Below are 27,914 nucleotides of genomic sequence, written 5' to 3' on the forward strand. Positions count from 1 at the left end.
TTGTGGATATCAGATGCCAGGTTCCCTTTAAAGGGAGGCTGTCAGCAGGCTTTTGCTATGTAATCTGAAGACAGCAAGAGATCTGAAACGCAGATTTCAGCGATGTGTCACTTACTAGGCTGTGTGCCTTTGTTTACCTACAGTGAAGGTTTCATCATCAGGAGATTATCACTGCCTGGACTACAGCTCACGTGCTTGCTTGACCGACCACGCCCTGTCCTCTGAGTAGCTGCTTACTGTCAACATACATTGTACACAGAGAGCTGTGATGAGGACGGGGCAGCTTTCTCAGGTGAAAACTCTGATTGTGTCACAACTGCTGCACCCAGTAAACTAAGGCTGCTTTCACACTAGCGTCGGTACGGGCCCGTCGCAGTGTGTCGGGCCGACGTACTGACACATGCTGTGAAAGAAATGCACAACGGGGGCAGCGGAAGCAGTCTTACGACCCTTCCGTTGCCCTATTGTAAGGTCCGGGGAAGAGGGGGCGGAGTTTCGGCGGCGCATGAGCGGTCGAAAATGGAGGACTAAACGCACAAAAAAAGTTACATGTAACGTTTTTTTGTGCTGGCGGTCCGCCAAAACACGACGCAACCGTCGCACGACGGTTGCGACATGTGGAGATGCGTCGCAATGCGTCGGTAATGTAAGTCTATGGGGAAAAAACGCATCCTGCAGACAACTTTGCAGGATGCGTTTTTTCTTCTAAACGACGCATTGTGACGTCCGCCCAAAAACCCTAGTGTGAAAGTAGCCTTAGTGATACTTTCACTATCCCTGCCCCAGGGGTACTCTTAAAGGTAGAGAGGCCTGGGTGTCCACCCTTACTATGCTCCTGAATGTACACTGAAACTATTCCCTCTCTCACCCAGGGAGCTATGAGACTGAGGTGAAATGGATAGCACAAACTGTACAGATAGGGGTAGCAGACAGGGATGAAAGGAAACTGCAAACATACCAAAATGTCCAAGAAACAACAAAGTGGAAAACAAGGGTTCAGTAGGAGCAACCAACCGCTCTAGAGAAAACACAAACAGTCACAAGTGGACTACTCCTTTACCACCAAACTGGGTAGTTGTAATCTATCACCAGCAGGTGAGTCGCCCGCCAGGGCCGTGGGGTACTCGGTATGTTCGTGACGCCACCTGTGGAATTCGGTCAGTGAGGACAAACGCTGCTTAAAGGGGTCCTTTGGGGTGATGTTATGGCAGCTAAGATGGTATAACTTCCCACAGGTGAAGTAGGTCCCCAGGGCTCCCGGTGTATAGATGAGGATGGTGAGTGATGCAGTAAAACAATTGGAGGACAGAGGTGTGCAGTCTTTTTACCTGGTGTACTGTAGGCTTCAGGCAACCGCAGTCCAGGGCACCAGATCACAGGTACAGGCAGGGTCCGGCCGGCTTGGAAGCAAGTTCAGAGTCCCCTTTACCAGTTGGAGTTAAAAGCCTTCCTACTAGCGCAGTGGTGTAGTCCCTTACTGCCTGTAGCTTCTATTAACGTCCTGACAGGTCTCTCTGTCCACCTTAAAGATGGGACATTGACCCGTATGACAGGTGGCTCAAGCCTTTATACAAGGTCTCTATCACGACCTGGGCTCTATGCCTCTATGCGCCACTGTGTGTCCTAGGTATTAGGGCGGACAGGTTACGTGTAGTCCAGCAGTCCTGCCGGTTACTGCTGTAAGTCTTGGAGTCCCTCACAACCTTGGTCTTCCGGCTACTGGTGTCTGTGCTCTTCAGGGAGGTAGCCCAATTGCAGTTGTCCTCCCCAGTTGTCACTCGCTTGTGCTCTGCTTTCTTGCACGCTCACTACAAGCTGTTCGTCTTTCTGTGTTATCTCTGTCCCGGAGCTGCAGCTCTTTCTCGTGGCTGCACGGTCCCTCAGTCCTTTATCTCTCTTTCTGCCAGGAGCTGCAGACTCCCACGTCTGCTCAGCTGCACTCTTCTCATACCAGCTCCGCCTAAGCTGATGTTCCTCAACAAGCTCCCTTCTGGCAATCTCTCTCTAGCCCCCTCTGACAGGGAGCTCCCACGTAGCACATCTTCCTGCTTCACTGTCCTCTCACCAACTGACTTTCCCTCCAGACCAGAATATATACCTAGGGAAGCTCCCCTTAAACCGGTGTCAGGACTCTGAACATTTTTTATTACCTTTTTGTGCATTACTGCCCTTTTCCAAGATGGCGTCTTTGGTCTCATGTGCACTGTCTTCCTGCTATAAAACTCCACCCCAGCCTTCAGTCTGTGCTAGAGTATTCTGCCTTGCATCCAGCTCCTGACCTCTGGTGACTTCCTGGCTATATACCTGCTCCTGTGAACTTGTGGGGTTATCCTGCTACTCTGCTCTGAGTGCCTGCTGCATACACCAGTTCCAGTAATCCTCCTTCATCTGCTGCTCGTGTTTACTTCCATTTGCATTTGCTGGCCATGTAAGCTGTTGCTGCTTGCAAGAACCTGAGACTGTTACCCAGACTTCCCTGGTTGAGCTAAGATATTGTTTGAACTGCCTTATAAGCATATCTATGTGTTTTGGACTAAGCAAGGACTTATTCGTGTCAAGTATCCTCAAGAATAATTGTGCTTCATAGACTTTCTGCGTGATTGCATTTTCCTCTGAAGTTTCCTATAGACTGCTGAGCTGCATTTGATATTTGCACCAAGTGTTGTGGACTTGAGTTTCTCTCTGCACCTGTTTGAATCACCGTGTGATAATATAGACTTTACCACTTATAAAACTGTGTCCTGTAGTTGTCTTGTTCCACGCAAAGAGTCTCCTGAGTTATCCCCTATAATTATTACAGGATACTCTAGCCTAAAAAAAAAAAGGAGACTGCTGGAACAATGGCATCAGAAAGCAGACTAGAGCAGGTGTTTTCCATAATTAGATCACTGCAGAAAGATGTGGAAGGTCTGCAAAAGACGTTTGGTAGCTTTGAGCAAAATCAACAAGTGTTTGGACAGACTTTGCAGGACTTAAGCACCCACATGGCAGCCCAGGTAAACAAACTTTATGGCATAGAGTCCCAGTATGGACGGGCTTTTCAGGACATAAGCACGCAAATAGCTGCACAAGCGACTTTTCCATCTGGGCAACCGCCACCAGCTAGCCCACCTAAGTTGCCCCCATTCAGATTTAATGGTGATCGCGACAAATTTCGTGGCTTTGTGAATCAATGTATGCTATATTTTGATGTGCAAGCTGACCGTTTTCCTAATGATAGATCCAAAGTATTGTGTGTAATAATGCTGCTGACCGCATGAGCGCTCGCCTGGGCGAATCCGATGATTGAGTCTCGTGACCCACAGTTAAATAACTTGGATGATTTCTTGGCCGCTATGGCATTGTTTGATGATCCTAATCGCCGTGCAACCGCTGAATCTGCTTTATTGTCTTTACGCCAAGCAAAACGTTCTGTCATTGAGTATGCTACTGAATTCAGGAGATTAGCGGTAGATATCAATTAGGACAGTTATGCACAATTGCCTATTTTTAAGGGGTCTGTCTAGTATTGTAAAAGATGAACTAGCTCGCTCTGAGTCACCACAAGAGCTAGAGACATTTATACAGCATTGTGTGCGCATTGACATTCACCTTACTGAGCGTAGGCAGGAGAAGTTTGCTGCATATAACCGTATTTCTAACTTTTCCCTTCCTTCCAAAGAGCCTGCAGGTAAAACATCTCGGGAGGTGGAGGAGGTGCCCATGCAAATTGATTCCGTTCAGAGGCGCGAGATCAATGAGCGCCGGGAGCATCGTCTTCGTGAAAGTCTATGTTTCTACTGCGGCCAGTCTGACCACTTCTTGATCAATTGTCCTAAGTGTCCTAGAAGGCCTAACAAGGTGCTAGCAGCAGTAGGGGAGTATGACAACTGTGATGATGAATCTGACATCTCTGAATGTAGCCTGCCTTTAAACGCTGTATTCCATTCACTTTCTATGACCTCACCCCCCAAGGAGCTTAAGGAAAAGAACTCTCACTGTTCTCTCCCTATTAAGATCCTGTGTTCAGGACAGTGGATTTCCAGTGCAGCTATGATTGACTCTGGTGCAGGTGGCAATTTCATGGATATTGCATTTGCCAAGGAACATGGTATTGAAATTCAGCAGAGAGCCTCTCCAATTACCATGGAAACAGTGGATGGGTCACCTTTAATCTCTGGGCCTGTGGATCAGGAGACCTGTTGTGAATTAGACTTTTTTGGCTCCCTCTTGTGGTCACTAGTGATATGACTCTGGGATTGTCTTTCCTCAGTTTGGCACCCACCTGGGTCGTTAGTCCAGGGGTGTTGCTATATAAACTTCCTGGTTTCTCAGTCCAGTGCCTGGCATCGTTGTAATCAGTTCCTTTCTGTTTGCTCCTGTCTGCTGGTCTTGGATCTTGCAAAATTAAGCTAAGTCCTGCTTCCTTGTTTTTTGGTTATTTGCTTTGCTCTTATTTTTTTGTCCAGCTTGTACTAAATGTGATTCCTGATTTTGCTGGAAGCTCTAGGGGGCTGGTGTTCTCCCCCCGGGCCGTTAGACGGTTCGGGGGTTCTTGAATATCCAGCGTGGAAATTTTGATAGGGTTTTTGCTGACCATATAAGTCATCTTACTATATTCTGCTATTAGTCAGTGGGCCTCTCTTTGCTAAATATCTAGTTCATTCTTACGTTTGTCTTTTCTCCTTACCTCACCGTTATTATTTGTTGGGGGCTTGTATCCAACTTTTGGGGTCTTTTCTCTGGAGGCAAGAAAGGTCTATCTTTTCCCTTCTAGGGTTAGTTAGTTCTCCGGCTGGCGCGAGACGTCTAGAACCAACGTAGGCACGTTCCCCGGCTGCTGCTATTTGTGGTGCTAGGATTAGATATATAGTCAGCCCAGTTACCACTGCCCTATGAGCTGGTTTTTTGTGTTTGCAGACTTGGTATGTACTTTTGAGACCCTCTGCCATTGGGGTCATAACAGAGACCGTACCCCTTGAAATTTTGTTGGAGCCTAATCATCAGGAGGAACTTTCTTTCTTGCTAATTTCTTCTCATTTTCCTGTGATTTTAAGCATTCCGTGGTTGCGTTCTCAGAACCCAATTATCAACTGGGAGACCAAGGAGATTATCTTTCCAACAAGGAGCAACTCAGCGTTAACAGAAGCTGTCCCCGAGTCCACGGCTACGGAACCACATGTACAGGTATTTTCTTTACCCCCAGCATATAAAGAGTTCTCTGACATCTGTGACAAGAAGAATGCAGATCAGCTTCCTCCACACAGGCATTATGACTGTCCCATTGAGTTGCTTCCTGGGGCAGCTATTCCTTTTGGTAATGTATACCCTTTGGCGGCACCTGAGCTTCAAGCCTTAAAGGAGTATATTGATGAAAATCTGGACAAAGGCTTAATACGTCCTTCTTCCTCACCAGCAGGGGCACCTATCTTTTTTGTAAAGAAGAAGGATGGGAGCCTGAGACCCTGTGTTGACTATCGGGAACTCAATAAGGTAACCATACGAAACCGTTACCCTTTGCCTCTGATTCCCGAATTACTGGAAAGAGTCCGCCATGCTAAGGTGTTCTCTAAACTGGATCTTCGTGGGGCTTATAATTTGGTGCGTATTTGTCCAGGTGATGAGTGGAAGACAGCATTCAGATGCCGGTATGGACACTTTGAATCTCTTGTGATGCCCTTCGGGCTTTGTAACACCCCTGCAATGTTTCAACACCTTGCTAATGACATTTTCAGAGATTTGTTGGACCAGTTTGTAGTGATCTATTTGGACGATATACTAATCTTTTCTGACTCTCTACAGGAACATAAAGAACATGTCAAAACTGTTTTAAGACGTCTGAAAGAGAACCATCTGTATATTAAGCCGGAGAAATGCGAGTTCCATCGTTCTGAGATACAGTTCTTAGGTTATATCATCTCTCCCCAGAGGTTGAACATGGAATCTGCTAAGATTCAGGCTATCCTTGACTGTCCGGTACCCAAGAACGTTAAGGAGGTCCAACGTTTTATTGGTTTGCAAATTTCTACAGACGCTTCATTCAAAATTTTTCTGATATTGTCCGTTTCATTATTTCCTTGACAAAGAAGGAAAAGCCCTTTAAGTGGTCATCACAGGCTCAAGAAGCTTTTGATCGGCTTAAGATCTGTTTCACATCAGCACCGCTGTTGATACACCCAGATCCAACACTTTCTTTCATTGTGGAGGTGGTCTCTTCTGATAATGCTTTGGGGGCTATTCTCTCCCAAAGAACTGGAGAGAAAGGGTCTGCTACATCCTTGTGCTTTCTTTTCCCGTAGACTAACCTCAGCAGAGGAGAATTACGACGTGGGAGACAAGGAATTGCTGGCTATTATTGCGGCTTTCAAAGAATGGAGGCATCATCTGCAAGGAGCTGCACAACAGATCATAGTGCTAACTGACCATCGCAATTTAGAGTTCCTTAGATCCGCTAGATGTCTTTTTCCTCGTCAGGCTCGTTGGAACTTATTTTTAAATCAATTTAACTTTGTTATCTCGTACCGTCCAGGTTCTCGTAATGGGAAGGCTGATGCTTTATCCCGAATCCATGCTGCGGATTCCGTACCTGGAGCTCCGTCCAAGAGTTATCCACGATCAGGACTTGTGGAAGGAGTGCAGGGAGGCCTATGACGGTGATGTATTTCTGGCCAACCCACCTGTGCATATTAATCTTGTCCTTAAGGGTGGCATGTGGTTCAGAGATCGACGTATCTACGTCCCTGAGGTCGTCCGTCTGCAGATCCTCAAGTTGGTACATGACTCCAAGTTGGCTGGTCACAGGGGGGTACAGAAGACACAAGAGTTCCTGAGCCAATTCTTCTGGTGGCCAACTTGCCTGAAGGATACCAAGGACTATGTTCTCTCTTGTGAGGTATGTGCTCATTACAAGACTCCTCATGTGGCACCTATGGGTCTTCTACAACCATTACCTGTTCCGTCCCGCCCTTGGGGGTCTATATCAATGGACTTTATTGTGGAGCTGCCTACATCGGGCGGCATGAATACAATCATGGTGGTAGTTGATCACCTGACTAAAGCTGCTCATTTTGTTCCATGCACCGGCCTCCCCTCAGCTAAAGATACAGTGAACTTGGTTATACAGAATGTCTTTCGGTTGCATGGGGTTCCGGTTGAGATCATCTCTGACCGTGGAGTGCAGTTCACTTCAAGATTCTGGAAGGGGTTTTGCTCGGCACTCAATATTAATGTCTGTCTCTCTTCCGCTTATCATCCCCAGACAAATGGTCAGACTGAGCATACCAACCAGACGCTGGAACAATATCTAAGATGCTATGTCAGCCATCTCCAGGATGATTGGTTGGAGTTGCTGCCGCTAGCCGAATTTTCATATAACAATTCTCAGAGCGCCTCCACTAAATTTACACCTTTCTTTGCCAATCTGGGTTATCATCCGTGTATCTTACCTAGGTCTCCAATTAATTCTCCGGTTCTGGCAGTGGAGGAAAGGCTGACGGCGATGAAGCAAAATCTGGAGGTTCTGAAGGAATCCCTGACCACAGCTCAAGAATGTTATAAGAGATCGGCTGATAGATTCCGTAAACCTGCACCCATGTTCAAGGTAGGAGATTCCGTGTGGTTAGCAACTAAGAATCTGAAGTTAAAAGTTCCTTCACAAAAAATTGGACAGAAATTCATTGGCCCTTTCAAGATAAACGGTATTGTGAGCTCTGTGGCCTGTCGGCTGTAGCTGCCTAGGACTATGAAGGTACACCCAGTTTTTCATGTATCTTTACTAAAGCCTGTATCTCCTAATACCTTCCAGGGACGTGTTGTGCCACCTCCGCAGCCTGTGGTGATTGATGGGCAAGAACAATTTGTGGTGGAGGAAATTGTTGATTCCAGGATTCGCAGGAATCAGCTCCAATATCTGATAAGATGGCAGGGATATCCCCCTGAGGAAGACTCTTGGGAACCTGTGGAAAACATCAATGCCCAACAGAAGATTTCTCGTTTTCATCAGAGATTCCCTGAGAAACCAGGTCCAGGATCGTCCTGAGGCCGCTTCTAAGGAGGGAGTAATGTCAGGACTCTGAACATTTTTTATTACCTTTTTGTGCATTTCTGCCCTTTTCCAAGATGGCGTCTTTGGTCTCACGTGCAGTGTCTTCCTGCTATAAAACTCCACCCCAGCCTTCAGTCTGTGCTAGAGTATTCTGCCTTGCATCCAGCTCCTGACCTCTGGTGACTCCCTGGCTATATACCTGCTCCTATGAATCTGTGGGGTTATCCTGCTACTCTGCTCTGAGTTCCTGCTGCATACACCAGTTCCAGTAATCCTCCTTCATCTGCTGCTCGTGCAAGAACCTGAGACTTTTACCCAGACCTCCCTGGTTGAGCTAAGATATTGTTTGAACTGCCTTATAAGCATATCTGTTGTGAATTTGCTTTTTGCTCCCTCTAGTGGTTACTAGTTTTTTGACTCTGGTTTTTCTGTCATTCCTTTTATCCGCACCTGGGTCGTTAGTTAGGGGTGTAGCTATATAAGCTCCCTGGACCTTCAGTTCTATGCCTGGCAACGTAGTTATCAGAGCTAGTCTGCTGTGCTCTTGTCTACTGATCCTGGTTCCAGTTATATCAGCTAAGTCTGCCTTTTGCTTTTTGCTATTTGTTTTGGTTTTGTATTTTTGTCCAGCTTGTTCCAAATCTATATCCTGACCTTTGCTGGAAGCTCTAGGGGGCTGGTGTTCTCCCCCCGGACCGTTAGACGGTTCGGGGGTTCTTGAATTTCCAGTGTGGATTTTGATAGGGTTTTTGTTGACCATATAAGTTACCTTTCTTTATTCTGCTATCAGTAAGCGGGCCTCTCTGTGCTAAACCTGGTTCATTTCTGTGTTTGTCATTTCCTCTTACCTCACCGTTATTATTTGTGGGGGGCTTCTATCCAGCTTTGGGGTCCCCTTCTCTGGAGGCAAGAAAGGTCTTTGTTTTCCTCTACTAGGGGTAGCTAGATTCTCCGGCTGGCGCGTGTCATCTAGAATCAACGTAGGAATGATCCCCGGCTACTGCTAGTGTTTGCGTTAGGAGTAGATATATGGTCAACCCAGTTACCACTGCCCTATGAGCTGGATTTTTGTATTCTGCAGACTTCCACGTTCCTCTGAGACCCTCGCCATTGGGGTCATAACGGTTTGCCAGGCCAGTATTAAATGTTTAATGCATTGCAGAAGAGGGATTATAAGAAAGAAGATTCTGAGTTTTTTTTTTTTTCTTCTTCCCCTTTACCTCAGAGTGGCTATGCTTGCTGCAGACATGAATGTCCAGACCTTGATTACAAGTGTGGACCAGCTGGCTACTCGTGTGCAGGGCATACAAGACTATGTTATCAGAAATCCTAGGTCAGAACCTAAAATACCGATTCCTGAACTGTTTTCCGGAGACAGGTTTAAGTTTAGGAATTTCATGAATAATTGTAAATTGTTTTTGTCCCTGAGACCCTGTTCATCTGGAGACTCTGCTCAGCAAGTAAAAATTGTCATTTCGTTCTTACGGGGCGACCCTCAGGATTGGGCTTTTTCGCTGGCGCCAGGAGATCCGGCATTGGCTGATATTGATGCGTTTTTTCTGGCGCTCGGTTTACTTTATGAGGAACCCAATCTTGAGATTCAGGCAGAAAAGGCCTTGCTGGCTATGTCTCAGGGGCAGGACGAGGCTGAAGTGTATTGCCAAAAATTTCGGAAATGGTCCGTGCTGACACATTGGAACGAGTGTGCACTGGCCGCTAATTTTAGAAATGGCCTTTCTGAAGCCATTAAGAATGTTATGGTGGGTTTTCCCATTCCCACAGGTCTGAATGATACTATGGCACTGGCTATTCAAATTGACCGGCGGTTGCGGGAGCGCAAAACCGCAAATTCCCTCATGGTGTTGTCTGAACAGACACCTAATTCGGTGCAATGTGATAGAAAAACCGCAAATTCCCTCATGGTGTTGTCTGAACAGACACCTGATTTAATGCAATGTGATAGAATCCTGACTAGAAATGAGCGGAAAATTCATAGACGCCAGAATGGCTTGTGCTACTACTGTGGTGATTCTACACATGTTATCTCAGCATGCTCTAAACGTATAGCTAAGGTTGTTAGTCCTGTCACCGTTGGTAATTTGCAACCTAAATTTATTCTGTCTGTAACTTTAATTTGCTCACTGTCGTCTTATCCTGTCATGGCGTTTGTAGATTCAGGTGCTGCCCTGAGTCTTATGGATCTGTCATTTGCTAAGCGCTGTGGTTTTACTCTTGAACCATTAGTAAATCCTATTCCTCTTAGGGGTATTGATGCTACGCCATTGGCAGCAAATAAACCGCAGTATTGGACACAGGTTACCATGTGCATGACTCCTGAACACCGCGAGGTGATACGTTTCCTGGTTTTACATAAAATGCATGATTTGGTTGTTTTAGGGCTGCCATGGTTACAGACCCATAATCCAGTCCTGGACTGGAAGGCTATGTCAGTCTCAAGTTGGGGCTGTCGTGGTATTCATGGGGATTCCCTGCCTGTGTCTATTGCTTCTTCTACGCCTTTGGAAGTTCCTGAGTATTTGTCTGATTATCAGGATGTCTTCAGTGAGTCTGAGTCCAGTGCACTGCCTCCTCATAGGGACTGTGACTGTGCTATAGATTTGATCCCAGGCAGTAAATTTCCTAAGGGAAGACTGTTTAATCTGTCGGTACCTGAACATACCGCTATGCGTTCATATATCAAGGAGTCTCTGGAGAAAGGACATATTCGTCCGTCTTCTTCCCCTCTTGGTGCGGGATTCTTTTTTGTGGCAAAAAAGGACGGATCTTTGAGGCCTTGTATTGATTATCGGCTTTTAAATAAGATCACTGTCAAATTTCAGTATCCTTTACCGCTGTTGTCTGACTTGTTTGCCCGGATTAAAGGTGCCAAGTGGTTCACCAAGATAGACCTTCGTGGTGCGTACAACCTTGTGCGCATTAGGCAGGGTGATGAATGGAAAACCGCATTCAATACGCCCGAAGGTCATTTTGAGTACTTGGTGATGCCTTTTGGGCTCTCCAATGCGCCTTCAGTTTTTCAGTCCTTTATGCATGACATTTTCCGGAAGTATCTGGATAAATTTTTGATTGTTTATCTGGATGATATTTTGTTTTTTTCTGAGAATTGGGATTCGCATGTGGAGCAGGTCAGGTTGGTCTTTAAAATTTTGCGTGAAAATTCGTTATTTGTCAAGGGCTCAAAATGTCTCTTTGGTGTACAGAAGGTTCCCTTTTTGGGGTTCATTTTTTCCCCTTCTGCTGTGGAGATGGACCCAGTCAAGGTCCGAGCTATTCTTGATTGGACTCAGCCCTCGTCAGTTAAGAGTCTTCAGAAGTTCTTGGGTTTCGCTAACTTCTACCGTCGTTTTATCGCTAATTTTTCTAGCATTGTGAAACCTTTGACGGATATGACCAAGAAGGGCTCCGATGTAGCTAACTGGGCTCCTGCTGCCGTGGAGGCTTTCCAGGAGTTGAAACGCCGGTTTACTTCGGCGCCTGTTTTGTGCCAGCCCGATGTCTCACTTCCCTTTCAGGTTGAGGTGGATGCTTCAGAGATTGGAGCAGGGGCCGTTTTGTCGCAGAGAGGCCCTGGTTGCTCTGTTATGAAACCTTGTGCCTTTTTCTCTAGGAAGTTTTCGCCTGCCGAGCGAAATTATGATGTGGGCAATCGGGAGTTGTTGGCCATGAAATGGGCATTTGAGGAGTGGCGTCATTGGCTCGAGGGTGCTAAGCATCGTGTGGTGGTCTTGACTGATCACAAAAATCTGATGTATCTCGAGTCTGCTAAACGCCTTAATCCGAGACAGGCCCGCTGGTCATTGTTTTTCTCCCGCTTTGATTTTGTTGTCTCGTATTTACCAGGTTCAAAGAATGTGAAGGCCGATGCTCTTTCTAGGAGCTTTGTGCCTGATGCTCCTGAAGTCGCTGATCCTGTTGGTATTCTTAAAGATGGAGTTATCTTGTCAGCTATTTCTCCGGATCTGCGACGTGTGTTGCAGAGATTTCAGGCTGATAGGCCTGAGTCTTGTCCACCTGACAGACTGTTTGTCCCGGATAAGTGGACTAGCAGAGTCATTTCCGAGGTTCATTCCTCGGTGTTGGCAGGTCACCCGGGAATTTTTGGCACCAGAGATCTGGTGGCCAGGTCCTTTTGGTGGCCTTCCTTGTCAAGGGATGTGCGGTCATTTGTGCAGTCCTGTGGGACTTGTGCTCGAGCCAAGCCTTGCTGTTCTCGTGCCAGCGGTTTGCTCTTGCCCTTGCCTGTTCCGAAGAGACCTTGGACACATATCTCCATGGATTTCATTTCTGATCTTCCGCTATCTCAGGGCATGTCCGTTATCTGGGTGATATGTGATCGCTTCTCCAAGATGGTCCATTTGGTTCCTTTGCCTAAGCTGCCTTCCTCTTCCGATCTGGTTCCTGTGTTTTTCCAGAACGTGGTTCGTTTGCACGGCATCCCTGAGAATATTGTGTCAGACAGAGGATCCCAGTTCGTTTCCAGGTTCTGGCGATCCTTTTGTAGTAGGATGGGCATTGATTTGTCGTTTTCGTCTGCTTTCCATCCTCAGACTAATGGACAGACGGAGCGAACCAATCAGACTTTGGAGGCTTATTTGAGGTGTTTTGTCTCTGCTGATCAGGACGATTGGGTGACATTCTTGCCGTTGGCTGAGTTTGCCCTTAATAATCGGGCTAGTTCCGCCACCTTGGTTTCGCCTTTTTTCTGTAACTCTGGTTTCCATCCTCGCTTTTCTTCGGGTCATGTGGAGTCTTCTGACTGTCCTGGGGTGGATTCTGTGGTGGATAGGTTGCAGCGGATCTGGAATCATGTGGTGGACAACTTGAAGTTGTCACAGGAGAGGGCTCAGCGCTTTGCCAACCGCCGCCGCGGTGTGGGTCCCCGACTACGCGTTGGGGATTTGGTATGGCTTTCTTCCCGCTTTGTTCCTATGAAGGTCTCCTCTCCCAAATTTAAACCTCGTTTTATTGGGCCTTACAAGATATTGGAAATCCTTAATCCTGTATCTTTTCGTCTGGATCTTCCTGAGTCGTTTGCTATTCACAATGTATTTCATAGGTCCTTGTTGCGGCGGTACATTGTGCCTGTAGTTCCTTCTGCTGAGCCTCCTGCTCCGGTGTTGGTTGAGGGCGAGTTGGAGTACGTGGTGGAGAAGATCTTGGATTCTCGCCTCTCCAGGCGGAGGCTTCAGTACCTGGTCAAGTGGAAGGGCTATGGTCAGGAGGATAATTCCTGGGTGGTCGCCTCTGATGTTCATGCGGCCGATTTAGTTCGTGCCTTTCATGCCGCTCATCCTGATCGCCCTGGTGGTCGTGGTGAGGGTTCGGTGACCCCTCACTAAGGGGGGGGTACTGTTGTGAATTTGCTTTTTGCTCCCTCTAGTGGTTACTAGTTTTTTGACTCTGGTTTTTCTGTCATTCCTTTTATCCGCACCTGGGTCGTTAGTTAGGGGTGTAGCTATATAAGCTCCCTGGACCTTCAGTTCTATGCCTGGCAACGTAGTTATCAGAGCTAGTCTGCTGTGCTCTTGTCTACTGATCCTGGTTCCAGTTATATCAGCTAAGTCTGCCTTTTGCTTTTTGCTATTTGTTTTGGTTTTGTATTTTTGTCCAGCTTGTTCCAAATCTATATCCTGACCTTTGCTGGAAGCTCTAGGGGGCTGGTGTTCTCCCCCCGGACCGTTAGACGGTTCGGGGGTTCTTGAATTTCCAGTGTGGATTTTGATAGGGTTTTTGTTGACCATATAAGTTACCTTTCTTTATTCTGCTATCAGTAAGCGGGCCTCTCTGTGCTAAACCTGGTTCATTTCTGTGTTTGTCATTTCCTCTTACCTCACCGTTATTATTTGTGGGGGGCTTCTATCCAGCTTTGGGGTCCCCTTCTCTGGAGGCAAGAAAGGTCTTTGTTTTCCTCTACTAGGGGTAGCTAGATTCTCCGGCTGGCGCGTGTCATCTAGAATCAACGTAGGAATGATCCCCGGCTACTGCTAGTGTTTGCGTTAGGAGTAGATATATGGTCAACCCAGTTACCACTGCCCTATGAGCTGGATTTTTGTATTCTGCAGACTTCCACGTTCCTCTGAGACCCTCGCCATTGGGGTCATAACACATATCTATGTGTTTTGGACTAAGCAAGGACTTATTCATGTCAAGTATCCTCAAGAATAATTGTGCTTCATAGACTTTCTGCGTGATTGCATTTTCCTCTGAAGTTTCCTATAGACTGCTGAGCTGCATTTGATATTTGCACCAAGTGTTGTGGACTTGAGTTTCTCTCTGCACCTGTTTGAATCACCGTGTGATAATATAGACTTTACCACTTATAAAACTGTGTCCTGTAGTTGTCTTGTTCCACGCAAAGAGTCTCTTGAGTTATCCCCTATAATTATTACAATCGGGTTTAGAGCTCCCCTTCTGGCCTGGAGTGTGAACATGTTGTATGCTTGTGTTTACTTGATGAAAGAGATCGTTCCTGACATCACCCTCCCCGTGAGGTAAGCAATGCCACTGTAACAACCAGGACCCTGGGGTATTACACAGGAGACAGAGGTAGCAGTGAGGTTTACATAGAAGCCCCTTCAGAGTGATAGGACAGACCAAATAGCAAATGGACAACACCTGCCGTTAGAAAGGAGTGGACGAAAAGACAATGGGCAATCGGCACCCAGACAGCAACCAGATCTCCAGTAGCTCAGCTGATAGAGATGCCAGCAGACCAACACAAGACTTCCGAATCGAGGCATGACAGATGCATTGCTGAAATGAGAGTCTCTCTTCCTACGCCATGCTGCTCTCAGATGAGGTAGCAAAAACGTGGTGACATATTCCTTTTAAGTAAAGGCACCACAGGCAATATAAATACCCAAACACTTTGCTGTAAACAGATGCAGTTTGCCTGTGCTCCTTCTTTGAACTCGTTCACACAACCATATTTTCAGTCTGAGCACTGTCTGTGAAAAAAATGAACTGCACTCGGACCAATGTTATTAAATGGCACAATGCAAATGAGTGATTTTATTCAGTGACTGAGTCTGGATGTGAAAAAAATTGCAGCATGCACAATTTTACTTTGAAAATTAGAAGATACTCACCCATTCAAGTCTATGGGTGAATAAAAAAAATTGGATGCTATAAGGAGCCACAGTGTAGCATCCATTTTTTACAGATACTTGCAATTCTGTAACATAACAAACTGTAAATGGTCCTGTAAATGATTAATAGCTGTTGCTGTAAAATACAGATGGCTTATGGACTGCACACGGATGACAAGTGAGAAAAAAAATAATTTGAGTTTTCTGGATGAAACTCTGAACAATTATATATACACGCATGTGAACCTACAGTCAGATGGAATACAGACTGAAGTATTGGCATTTATTCTACAGAAAAGTCACCAAGGCTGCAAAAACACAATGTTATGATCATCACTTTGTTTTATTTTAAACAATGCATCACAGCTGTGCCCACTGACTGGCTGCAACACCCATGTGCTGTCCTCGCCGGAAAAAGCAGCTGTACAGGGGGACAGTGGGGGATAGGAAGGTGAATGTATGTGTTTTTTGTATTTTTGTTCCGATTATGCTAGGCTTGCTTTTTTTAAAAAAAAAAAAGAGGGATAACCCCATTAAGTTTGCCATACACCAGATAAAGCTTTTCATGCTCATTCAGCCATGTGCATATTATTATTATTATTTATTATTATAGCGCCATTTATTCCATTTCGCTTTACATGTGAGAAGGGGTATACATAATAAAAAACAAGTACAATAATCTTAATCAATACAAGTCACGACTGGTACATGATGAGAGAGGACCCTGCCCGCGAGGGCTCACAATCTACAAGGGATGGGTGAGAATACAGTAGGCGAGGATAGAGCTGGTTGTGCAGCGGTTTGGTCGATCGGTGGTTACTGCAGGTTGTAGACTTGTCGGAAGACGTTGGTCTTCGGGTTCTTTTTGAAGGTTTTCACGGAAGGCGAGAGTCTGATATGTTGGGGTAGAGAGTTCCAGAGTATGGGGGATGCTCTGGAGAAATCTTGTATGCCATTGTGGGAAGAGGAGATAAGAGGGGAATATAGAAGAAGATCTTGTGAGGGTCGGAGATTGCGTGCAGGTAAGTACCGGGAGACAAGGTCACAGATGCATGGACGAGACAGGTTGTGGATGGCTTTGTATGCCATGGTTAGGGTTTTGAACTGGAGTCTTTGGGTAATGGGAAGCCAGTGCAGGGATTGACAGAGGGGAGAGGCTGGGGAATAGTGGGGGACAGGTGGATTAGTTGGGCAGCAGAGTTTAGAATAGATTGGAGGGGTGCGAGAGTGTTAGAGGGGAGGCCACAGAGCAGGAGGTTACAGTAGTCGAGGCGGGAGATGATGAGGGCATGGACTTGAGTTTTTGCAGATTCTTGGTTAAGGAATGTACGGATTCGGGAAATATTTTTAAGCTGAAGTCGGCAGGAAGTGTAAAGTGCTTGGATATGTGGTTTGAAGGAGAGATCAGTGTCAAGGATTACCCCGAGGCAGCGAGCTTGTGGGACTGGGGAGAGTGGGCAGCCATTTACTTTAATTAATATGTCTGTTGGGGGAGTCAATTGAGATGGGGGAAAGATGTTGAATTCTGTTTTGTCCATATTAAGTTTTAGAAATCTACCGGAGAAGAAGGATGAAATAGCAGACAAACATTGTGGGATTCTGGTTAGTAGGGTGGTGATATCTGGTCCCAGAGATGTAGATCTGTGTGTCGTCAGTAGGGTTGAGCGAAACGGGTCGATCATTTTCAAAAGTCGCCGACTTTTGGCTAAGTCGGCGTCTCATGAAACCCGATCCGACCCCTGTGCTTGTCGGCCATGCGGTACGCGACTTTCGCGCCAAAGTCGCGTTTCAATGACGCGAAAAGCGCCATTTCTCAGCCAATGAAGGTGAACGCAGAGTGTGGGCAGCGTGATGACATAGGTCCTGGTCCCCACCATCTTAGAGAAGGGCATTGCAGTGATTGGCTTGCTGTCTGCGGCGTCACAGGGGCTATAAAGGGGCGTTCCCGCCGACCGCCATCTTACTGCTGCTGATCTGAGCTTAGGGAGAGGTTGCTGCCGCTTCGTCAGAAGCAGGGAGAGCGTTAGGCAGGGTCCACTAACCACCAAACCGCTTGTGCTGCAGCGATTTCCACTGTCCAACACCACCTTCGGTGTGCAGGGACAGTGGAAGCTATTTTTTTTTTTTTTCCCCTCAGCGCTGTAGCTCATTGGGCTGCCGTAGAAGGCTCCGTGATAGCTGTATTGCTGTGTGTACGCCACTGTGGAAACCAACTGCTTTTTTCAAAGCACATATCCTCTTGTTCCTTCCTTTCTGCACAGCTATCTTTTTTGTTTGTCCACACTTTTTATTTAATTTGTGCATCAGTCCACTCCTATTGCTGCCTGCCATACCTGGCTGAGATTACTGCAGGGGAGATAGTAATTGTAGGACAGTCCCTGTTTATTTGTTTATTTTTTTGTGGGAGATTAAGATTGGCATTTCTGCTACAGTGCCATCCCTGTGTGTGCCATCTCTCACTGAGTGGGCCATAGAAAGCCTATTTATTTTTTCCGTGATTTGTGTTCTAAATTCTACCTCAACAAAAAAACACTACATCAATCAGTGGGAGAAAAATATTGGCCTCAGTCAGGGCTTGTGTGCCACTGCTGTGTGTGCTATCTCTCATTCAGTGGGCTATAGAAAGCCTATTTATTTATTTATTTTTTTAATATTATTTGGTTTCTAAAGTCTCCCTGAAAAAAAAAAATACCTAAAAAAACAGTGGGAGAGTAATATTGCCCTTTCAGCTTGTGTGCCAGTCTTGACTCCTGGGTGTGCCACCTTTCTCTCTCATTCAGTGGGCCATAGAAAGGCTATTTATTTTTTTTGTTTTTTTAATATTATTTGGTTTCTAAAGTCTCCCTGAAAAAAAAAAAAACATAAAAAAACAGTGGGAGAGTAATATTGCCCTTTCAGCTTGTGTGCCAGTCTTGACTCCTGGGTGTGCCACCTCTGTCCCTCTCATTCAGTGGGCCATAGAAAGCCTTTTTTTTTTTTTTTTTTTTTAATATTATTTGGTTTCTAAAGTCTCCCTGAAAAAAAAAAAATACATAAAAAAACAGTGGGAGAGTAATATTGCCCTTTCAGCTTGTGTGCCAGTCTTGACTCCTGGGTGTGCCACCTCTCTCTCTAATTGTGGGCCATAGAAAGCCTTTTAATTTTTTTCCTTCATTTGTGTTTTAAAATCTACCTCAACACAAAAACACTACATCAGTCAGTGGGAGAAAAATATTGGCCTCAGTCAGGGCTTGTGTGCCACTGCTGTGTGTGCTATCTCTCATTCAGTGGGCTATAGAAAGCCTATTTATTTATTTATTTTTTTTAATATTATTTGGTTTCTAAAGTCTCCCTGAAAAAAAAAAAAAACCTAAAAAAACAGTGGGAGAGTAATATTGCCCTTTCAGCTTGTGTGCCAGTCTTGACTCCTGGGTGTGCCACCTTTCTCTCTCATTCAGTGGGCCATAGAAAGGCTATTTATTTTTTTTGTTTTTTTAATATTATTTGGTTTCTAAAGTCTCCCTGAAAAAAAAAAAACATAAAAAAACAGTGGGAGAGTAATATTGCCCTTTCAGCTTGTGTGCCAGTCTTGACTCCTGGGTGTGCCACCTCTGTCCCTCTCATTCAGTGGGCCATAGAAAGCCTTTTTTTTTTTTTTTTTTTTTAATATTATTTGGTTTCTAAAGTCTCCCTGGAAAAAAAAAAATACATAAAAAACAGTGGGAGAGTAATATTGCCCTTTCAGCTTGTGTGCCAGTCTTGACTCCTGGGTGTGCCACCTCTCTCTCTAATTGTGGGCCATAGAAAGCCTTTTAATTTTTTTCCTTCATTTGTGTTTTAAAATCTACCTCAACACAAAAACACTACATCAGTCAGTGGGAGAAAAATATTGGCCTCAGTCAGGGCTTGTGTGCCACTCCTGTGCGTGCCATCTCTCATTCAGTGGGCCATAGAAAGCCTTGTTTTTTTTGTTTTTTTTTAATATTATTTGGTTTCTAAAGTCTCCCTGAAAATAAAAAAAAAAAAACAGTGGGAGAGTAATATTGCCCTTTCAGCTTGTGCGCCAGTCTTGACTCCTGGGTGTGCCACCTTTCTCTCTCATTCAGTGGGCCATAGAAAGGCTATTTATTTTTTGTTTTTTTTTAAATATTATTTGGTTTCTAAAGTCTCCCTGAAAATAAAAAAAAAAAAACAGTGGGAGAGTAATATTGCCCTTTCAGCTTGTGCGCCAGTCTTGACTCCTGGGTGTGCCACCTTTCTCTCTCATTCAGTGGGCCATAGAAAGGCTATTTATTTTTTTTGTTTTTTTAATATTATTTGGTTTCTAAAGTCTCCCTGAAAATAAAAAAAAAAAAACTTAAAAAAACAGTGGGAGAGTAATATTGCCCTTTCAGCTTGTGTGCCAGTCTTGACTCCTGGGTGTGCCACCTTTCTCTCTCATTCAGTGGGCCATAGAAAGGCTATTTATTTTTTGTTTCTTTTTTAATATTATTTGGTTTCTAAAGTCTCCCTGAAAATAAAAAAAAAAAGTTAAAAAAACAGTGGGAGAGTAATATTGCCCTTTCAGCTTGTGCGCCAGTCTTGACTCCTGGGTGTGCCACCTTTCTCTCTCATTCAGTGGGCCATAGAAAGGCTATTTATTTTTTTTGTTTTTTTAATATTATTTGGTTTCTAAAGTCTCCCTGAAAATAAAAAAAAAAAAACTTAAAAAAACAGTGGGAGAGTAATATTGCCCTTTCAGCTTGTGTGCCAGTCTTGACTCCTGGGTGTGCCACCTTTCTCTCTCATTCAGTGGGCCATAGAAAGGCTATTTATTTTTTGTTTTTTTTTTAATATTATTTGGTTTCTAAAGTCTCCCTGAAAATAAAAAAAAAAAGTTAAAAAAACAGTGGGAGAGTAATATTGCCCTTTCAGCTTGTGCGCCAGTCTTGACTCCTGGGTGTGCCACCTTTCTCTCTCATTCAGTGGGCCATAGAAAGGCTATTTATTTTTTTTGTTTTTTTAATATTATTTGGTTTCTAAAGTCTCCCTGAAAATAAAAAAAAAAAGTTAAAAAAATAGTGGGAGAGTAATATTGCCCTTTCAGCTTGTGCGCCAGTCTTGACTCCTGGGTGTGCCACCTTTCTCTCTCATTCAGTGGGCCATAGAAAGGCTATTTATTTTTTGTTTTTTTTTTAATATTATTTGGTTTCTAAAGTCTCCCTGAAAATAAAAAAAAAAAAAACAGTGGGAGAGTAATATTGCCCTTTCAGCTTGTGCGCCAGTCTTGACTCCTGGGTGTGCCACCTTTCTCTCTCATTCAGTGGGCCATAGAAAGGCTATTTATTTTTTGTTTTTTTTTTAATATTATTTGGTTTCTAAAGTCTCCCTGAAAATAAAAAAAAAAAAACAGTGGGAGAGTAATATTGCCCTTTCAGCTTGTGCGCCAGTCTTGACTCCTGGGTGTGCCACCTTTCTCTCTCATTCAGTGGGCCATAGAAAGGCTATTTATTTTTTGTTTTTTTTTTTAATATTATTTGGTTTCTAAAGTCTCCCTGAAAATAAAAAAAAAAAGTTAAAAAAACAGTGGGAGAGTAATATTGCCCTTTCAGCTTGTGCGCCAGTCTTGACTCCTGGGTGTGCCACCTTTCTCTCTCATTCAGTGGGCCATAGAAAGGCTATTTATTTATTTTTTTTTTTTTTAATATTATTTGGTTTCTAAAGTCTCCCTGAAAATAAAAAAAAAAAAACAGTGGGAGAGTAATATTGCCCTTTCAGCTTGTGCGCCAGTCTTGACTCCTGGGTGTGCCACCTTTCTCTCTCATTCAGTGGGCCATAGAAAGGCTATTTATTTTTTGTTTTTTTTTTTAATATTATTTGGTTTCTAAAGTCTCCCTGAAAATAAAAAAAAAAAGTTAAAAAAACAGTGGGAGAGTAATATTGCCCTTTCAGCTTGTGCGCCAGTCTTGACTCCTGGGTGTGCCACCTTTCTCTCTCATTCAGTGGGCCATAGAAAGGCTATTTATTTATTTTTTTTTTTTTTAATATTATTTGGTTTCTAAAGTCTCCCTGAAAATAAAAAAAAAAAACAGTGGGAGAGTAATATTGCCCTTTCAGCTTGTGTGCCAGTCTTGACTCCTGGGTGTGCCACCTCTCTCTCTAATTGTGGGCCATAGAAAGCCTTTAAATTTTTTTCCTTCATTTGTGTTTTAAAATCTACCTCAACACAAAAACACTACATCAGTCAGTGGGAGAAAAATATTGGCCTCTGTCAGGGCTTGTGTGCCACTCCTGTGCGTGCCATCTCTCATTCAGTGGGCCATAGAAAGGCTTTTTTTTTTTCTTTTTTTTTTTTTTTTAAATATTCTTGGGTTTCTAAAGTCTCCCTGAGAAAAAAAAAAAAATTAATTAGGTGGGAGATTAATATTGACAATAGTGCTTGAGTGACAGTCCTGCGTGTGTGTCATCTCTGTGATTTGGTGCTACAGAAAACAGAGTGTGTAACATTGTGCCTGATTTTCGTTGTGGTCTCACCAACCTGTTAAGGGATATAGAAATCATACTGAAGTTATAGCTCACCGTGTAAGTTGTTTGACAGCAACAAATAAAGTTACTTTGGTTAAGATTTTAAAACAATGAGGAAGTCTGGTGCAAGAGGTCGTCGTGGGCGTTCATTGTCAGCTGGTAATGATGGTAGTGGTAGTGGAGCATCAGGTGGTCGTGGGGATAAAAATATTCCACCTAAGTCTGGAGCTGTGGAGCCAGTTTCGTCGTCAGGCTACACAAGGCCTCGAACGCTCTCTTTTCTGGGAGTAGGAAAACCGCTTTTAAAGGCGGAGCAGCAACAGCAAGTTTTGGCTTACATTGCAGACTCAGCCTCTAGCTCTTTTGCCTCCTCTTCAGAAACTGGTAAATGTAAAAGCAGCGCGTCGCTTGTGGATGTTCACGGTCAGGGACAAGTCGCTTCCTTGTCCTCCTCAGCAAAAACTGCAACAAGAGAGAAGGATGCAGCAGGCGACACAACGGGTCACTCCATGGAGCTCTTTACACATACCGTCCCTGGCTTAGAAAGTGAAACATTTAACAGGCCATGCCCATTACAAGTAGATTCTGACATGGAGTGCACTGATGCACAGCCACAGCCAGAGTACTATGCTGCTCCTTTGACTCAGACCACCACATTGCCCTCTCAGGGTACAGATCCACAATCAGACCCTGATGAGACTATGTTGCCCCGCCACGAACGCTATACCACCGACCGACACAGTGACACAGACGAAGTTGCACACGAGCTCGAAGAGGAGGTAATAGATGACCCAGTTATTGACCCCGATTGGCAGCCATTGGGGGAACAGGGTGCAGGCGGCAGTAGTTCAGAAGCGGAGGTGGAGGAGGGGCCGCAGCAGGCATCAACATCGCAACAGGTTCCATCTGCCGGGCCCGTATCTGGCCCAAAACGCGTGTCAAAGCCAAAACCTGTTGGAGGACAGCGTGGCCATCCGGTTAAAGCTCAGTCTGCAATCCCTGAAAAGGGATCCGAGTCTAGGAAGAGTGCAGTCTGGCATTTTTTTAAACAACATCCAACTGATCAGCGCAAAGTCATCTGTCAAAAATGTTCAACTAGCTTAAGCAGAGGTCAGAATCTGAAAAGTCTAAATACTAGTTGCATGCATAGACACTTAACCACCATGCATTTTCAAGCCTGGACTAACTACCAAACGTCCCTTAAGGTTGTAGCACCCTCGGCCAATGAAGCTAGTCAGCAACGCAACATCCCTTCCGTCACTGTAAGGCCACCATTTTCCGCACCACCGGCAGTATCTGTGCAGGTTTCTTTGCCAGCCAAAAGCAGTCAGGGTCAGGGAATCACCAGTTTTGTAGGAGGAAATATTGCATCTAGGGCACCGGCGGAAACAATACCGTCTCCAACCGTCTCTCAGTCTGCCATGTACACCGGCACACCCGAAAGTTCCACGATCTCCAGCTCTCCAGTCCAGCTCACCCTACATGAGACTCTGGTTAGAAAAAGGAAGTACTTATCCTCGCATCCGCGTACACAGGGTTTTAACGCCCACATAGCTAGACTAATCTCGTTAGAGATGATGCCCTACCGGTTAGTTGAAAGCGAAGCTTTCAAAGCCCTGATGGAGTACGCTGAACCACGATACGAGCTACCCAGTCGACACTTTTTTTCCAGAAAAGCCATCCCAGCCCTGCACCAGCATGTTAAACAGCGCATCGTCCATGCACTCAGGCAATCTGTGAGTACAAAGGTGCACCTGACTACAGATGCATGGACCAGTAGGCATGGCCAGGGACGTTATGTGTCCATCACGGCACACTGGGTGAATGTGGTGGATGCAGGGTCCACAGGCGACATCAATTTAGGGACAGTTGTGCCTAGCCCACGGTCTAGGAAACAGTTGGCTGTAGGCGTTCGCACCCCCTCCTCCTCCTCCTCCTCGTCCTCCTGCAGAAGCTACAGCTCTTCCACAGAACGCAGTCTGCCAACCACTCCATCGGCAGATGACACTGTTGCACACCAGTTGTCCCATTATGGGCCAGCTACTGCCAAGCGTCAGCAGGCTGTATTGGCTATGAAGTGTTTGGGCGACAACAGACACACCGCGGAAGTTCTGTCCGAGTTCTTGCAACAAGAAACGCAGTCGTGGCTGGGCACAGTAGATCTTGAGGCAGGCAAGGTAGTGAGTGATAACGGAAGGAATTTCATGGCTGCCATCTCCCTTTCCCAACTGAAACACATTCCTTGCCTGGCTCACACCTTAAACCTGGTGGTGCAGTGCTTATTGAAAACTTATCCTGGGTTCTCCGACCTGCTCCTCAAAGTGCGTGCACTTTGCTCACATATCCGACGTTCGCCTGTACACGCCAGCCGTATGCAGACCTATCAGCGGTCTTTGAACCTTCCCCAGCATCGCCTAATCATAGACGTTGCAACAAGGTGGAACTCAACACTGCACATGCTTCAGAGACTGTGCGAACAGAGGCGTGCTGTTATTTATTTGTGGGAGGATACACGGGCAGGCAGTAGGATGGCAGACATGGAGTTGTCAGGTGTGCAGTGGTCTAAGATACAAGACATGTGTCAAGTCCTTCAGTGTTTTGAGGAATGCACACGGCTGGTTAGTGCAGACAACGCCGTAATAAGCATGAGCATCCCCCTAATGCGTCTGCTGATGCAAAGTTTGACGCACATAAAGGAGCAGGCGTCTGCACCAGAGGAAGAGGAAAGCCTTGATGACAGTCAGCCATTGTCTGGTCAGGGCAGTGTACAGGACGAGGTAGCGGGCGAAGAGGAGGTGGAGGACGAGGAGGATGATGGGGATGAGTATATTTTTAATGCGGAACCTTTCCCGGGGGCACAGGAAATTGGTTGCGTGTCACGGCCGGGTTCTGGTTTTTGGAGGGACACAAGTGACGTAGATTTGCCTGCAACTGCCCCTCAACCAATCACAACCGGAGATTTGACAACTGGAACTTTGGCCCACATGGCGGATTATGCCTTACGTATCCTAAAAAGGGACACACGCATTACGAAAATGATGAACGATGACGATTACTGGTTGGCCTGCCTCCTTGATCCACGCTATAAAGGCAAATTGCAAAATATTATGCCACATGAGAACTTGGAACTAATATTAGCAACCAAACAATCAACTCTTGTTGACCGTTTGCTTCAGGCATTCCCAGCACACAGCGCACGTGATCGTTCTCACACGAGCTCCAGGGGGCAGCAGACTAGGAGTGTTAGGGGTGCACACATCAGAAGTGGCATTGGACAGAGGGGTTTTCTGACCAGGTTGTGGAGTGATTTTGCTATGACCGCAGACAGGACAGGTACTGCTGCATCAATTGAAAGTGACAGGAGACAACATTTGTCCAGTATGGTTACTAACTATTTTTCATCCCTTATCGATGTTCTCCCTCAACCGTCATTCCCATTTGATTACTGGGCCTCCAAATTAGACACCTGGCCAGAATTGGCAGAATATGCATTGCAGGAGCTTGCTTGCCCGGCAGCAAGTGTCCTATCAGAAAGAGTATTCAGTGCTGCAGGTTCAATATTAACCGAAAAAAGGACTCGTCTGGCTACCCAAAATGTTGACGATCTAACATTCATTAAAATGAACCACAACTGGATTTCGAAATCTTTTGCCCCACCTTGCCCGGCCGACACCTAGCTTTCCTATGAAAAGCTCTTGCCTGTGAATTACTTTTCTAATGTCTAATTTGCTGCAGCTGATTGTACAGCATGCGACATGTTTACACCTCCCTAAATGGCCAAACTCCCCACACGGGGCCGTGGTATCGCGACTTGGCGCAAGCACCCGTGAGACTGCTGTTTGTCTGAAGAGGTGGGTGTGCTCGCTTTTGGTTGACGGCATTGCTACTGGGTCCCTCATAGTACAATGTAGTGTCTCTGGCGGTGGTGGTGCGCACCCAACGTCAGACACACCGTTGTAACATGAGTGGCCCTGGGGCGGTCCCGCCGGCCTCAAGAGAGTTCCCCCCTACCCCAGCTCAAAATGGGCTCTACCACGTGCAAAATTATGTCGCACAGCTCCACCAATCTTTAGTCTATTCGCTGACATCATTCAATGTCTGGCACTGACAATACAAATTTGTAGACATCTATGATGCAACTTAAAGTTGTCTGTGTCTGTGTCCTATATTGGCACCATTAAATAGTTACTGCCAAATTACTATGTCAGAAACTCAGCAGATGAGCCCACCCCTGTACCAAAGTATGCCACCTTTTTTTTTGTTTTGGTTGTTTTGCGATACATTAACATCTATTTATATTTTGGGAGTACTGGGACAGACACTCCTTGCACTACTCCTCCACTCACCACCAAGCTGCCTGTGTATCCATGTAACCGATGTAAAACTGCCATGAGCCTATTGTTTGTTATTTTAGGCCTTTGAAGCCTGTCTGCGGTCCCTCCTTCCACTAGGCCTCCACTCACCTGACCACTGCTGCCCGTGTACCCCTGGAACCTATTATAAAGTGCCTACAGCCAGCCCAATTTTATTATGTTAGGCCTTTGAAGCCTGTCTGCGGTCCCTCCTTCCACTAGGCCTCCACTCACCTGACCACTGCTGCCCGTGTACCCCTGGAACCTATTATAAAGTGCCTACAGCCAGCCCATTTTATTATGTTAGGCCTCTGAAGCCTGTCTGCGGTCCCTCCTTCCACTAGGCCTCGACTGACCAGACCACTGCTGCCCGTGTACCCCTGGAACCTATTATAAAGTGCCTACAGCCAGCCCAATTTTATTATGTTAGGCCTCTGAAGCCTGTCTGCGGTCCCTCCTTCCACTAGGCCTCCACTGACCAGACCACTGCTGCCCGTGTACCCCTGGAACCTATTATAAAGTGCCTACAGCCAGCCCAATTTTATTATGTTAGGCCTTTGAAGCCTGTCTGCGGTCCCTCCTTCCACTAGGCCTCCACTGACCAGACCACTGCTGCCCGTGTACCCCTGGAACCTATTATAAAGTGCCTACAGCCAGCCCATTTTATTATGTTAGGCCTTCGAAGCCTGTCTGCGCTCCCTCCTTCCACTAGGCCTCCACTCACCTGACCACTGCTGCCCGTGTACCCCTGGAACCTATTATAAAGTGCCTACAGCCAGCCCAATTTTATTATGTTAGGCCTCTGAAGCCTGTCTGCGGTCCCTCCTTCCACTAGGCCTCCACTGACCAGACCACTGCTGCCCGTGTACCCCTGGAACCTATTATAAAGTGCCTACAGCCAGCCCATTTTATTATGTTAGGCCTTCGAAGCCTGTCTGCGCTTCCTCCTTCCACTAGGCCTCCACTCACCTGACCACTGCTGCCCGTGTACCCCTGGAACCTATTATAAAGTGCCTACAGCCAGCCCATTTTATTATGTTAGGCCTCTGAAGCCTGTCTGCGGTCCCTCCTTCCACTAGGCCTCCACTCACCTGACCACTGCTGCCCGTGTACCCCTGGAACCTATTATAAAGTGCCTACAGCCAGCCCATTTTATTATGTTAGGCCTCTGAAGCCTGTCTGCGGTCCCTCCTTCCACTAGGCCTCCACTCACCTGACCACTGCTGCCCGTGTACCCCTGGAACCTATTATAAAGTGCCTACAGCCAGCCCAATTTTATTATGTTAGGCCTTTGAAGCCTGTCTGCGGTCCCTCCTTCCACTAGGCCTCCACTGACCAGACCACTGCTGCCCGTGTACCCCTGGAACCTATTATAAAGTGCCTACAGCCAGCCCATTTTATTATGTTAGGCCTTCGAAGCCTGTCTGCGCTCCCTCCTTCCACTAGGCCTCCACTCACCTGACCACAGCTGCCCGTGTACCCCTGGAACCTATTATAAAGTGCCTACAGCCAGCCCATTTTATTATGTTAGGCCTCTGAAGCCTGTCTGCGGTCCCTCCTTCCACTAGGCCTCCACTGACCAGACCACTGCTGCCCGTGTACCCCTGGAACCAATTATAAAGTGGCTAGAGCCTATTTTTTGATTTAATTTAATATTAATAAAGCCAGGATGGACTACGATGTACCACGCTATGAGCTACCCAGTTGACAATTCTTTTGGGAGAAAAGCCATCCCACCCCTTCACCTGCATGTTAAAGACCGCATTGTCCTTGCATTCTGTCAATTTGTCAGTCCAAAGGTATACCTGACAACAGACACATGGACCTGTAGGCCTGGCCACGGAAGGTTACGTGTCCTTTGTGGCTCAATGGGTTAATGTATTGGATGCATGGTCCACACAGGGGACAGCCTGCAAAGTCTGTCTGCAGTCCTTAATTCAAGTTGTC

The 27,914-nt window shown here is 45.9% G+C and overlaps 1 protein-coding gene across 1 annotated transcript; it reads left to right on the top strand.

Moving 5' to 3' along the window:
* The first annotated feature begins 7,341 nt into the window (after positions 1 to 7,341).
* Positions 7,342 to 8,040, top strand: LOC143785678 (chromobox protein homolog 5-like). Its single transcript, XM_077274738.1, has 2 exons — positions 7,342 to 7,579; positions 7,784 to 8,040. Exons 1-2 carry the CDS (start codon positions 7,478 to 7,480, stop codon positions 8,015 to 8,017), a joined length of 336 nt encoding a protein of 111 aa, XP_077130853.1. The 5' UTR covers positions 7,342 to 7,477; the 3' UTR covers positions 8,018 to 8,040.
* Positions 8,041 to 27,914: the final 19,874 nt, after the last annotated feature.

Source organism: Ranitomeya variabilis, chromosome 7 (assembly GCF_051348905.1).
Source record: "Ranitomeya variabilis isolate aRanVar5 chromosome 7, aRanVar5.hap1, whole genome shotgun sequence".
NCBI classification, from domain to species: domain Eukaryota; kingdom Metazoa; phylum Chordata; class Amphibia; order Anura; family Dendrobatidae; genus Ranitomeya; species Ranitomeya variabilis.

What these genes read in the sequence shown, in the direction of transcription:
- LOC143785678 (XM_077274738.1), top strand. Translation starts at nt 7,478, where the DNA reads ATGAAGCAAAATCTGGAGGTTCTGAAGGAATCCCTGACCACAGCTCAA. An exon ending in AACCTGCACCCATGTTCAAG is followed by an intron (nt 7,580 to 7,783) that starts GTAGGAGATTCC and finishes AATACCTTCCAG; the next exon opens with GGACGTGTTGTGCCACCTCC.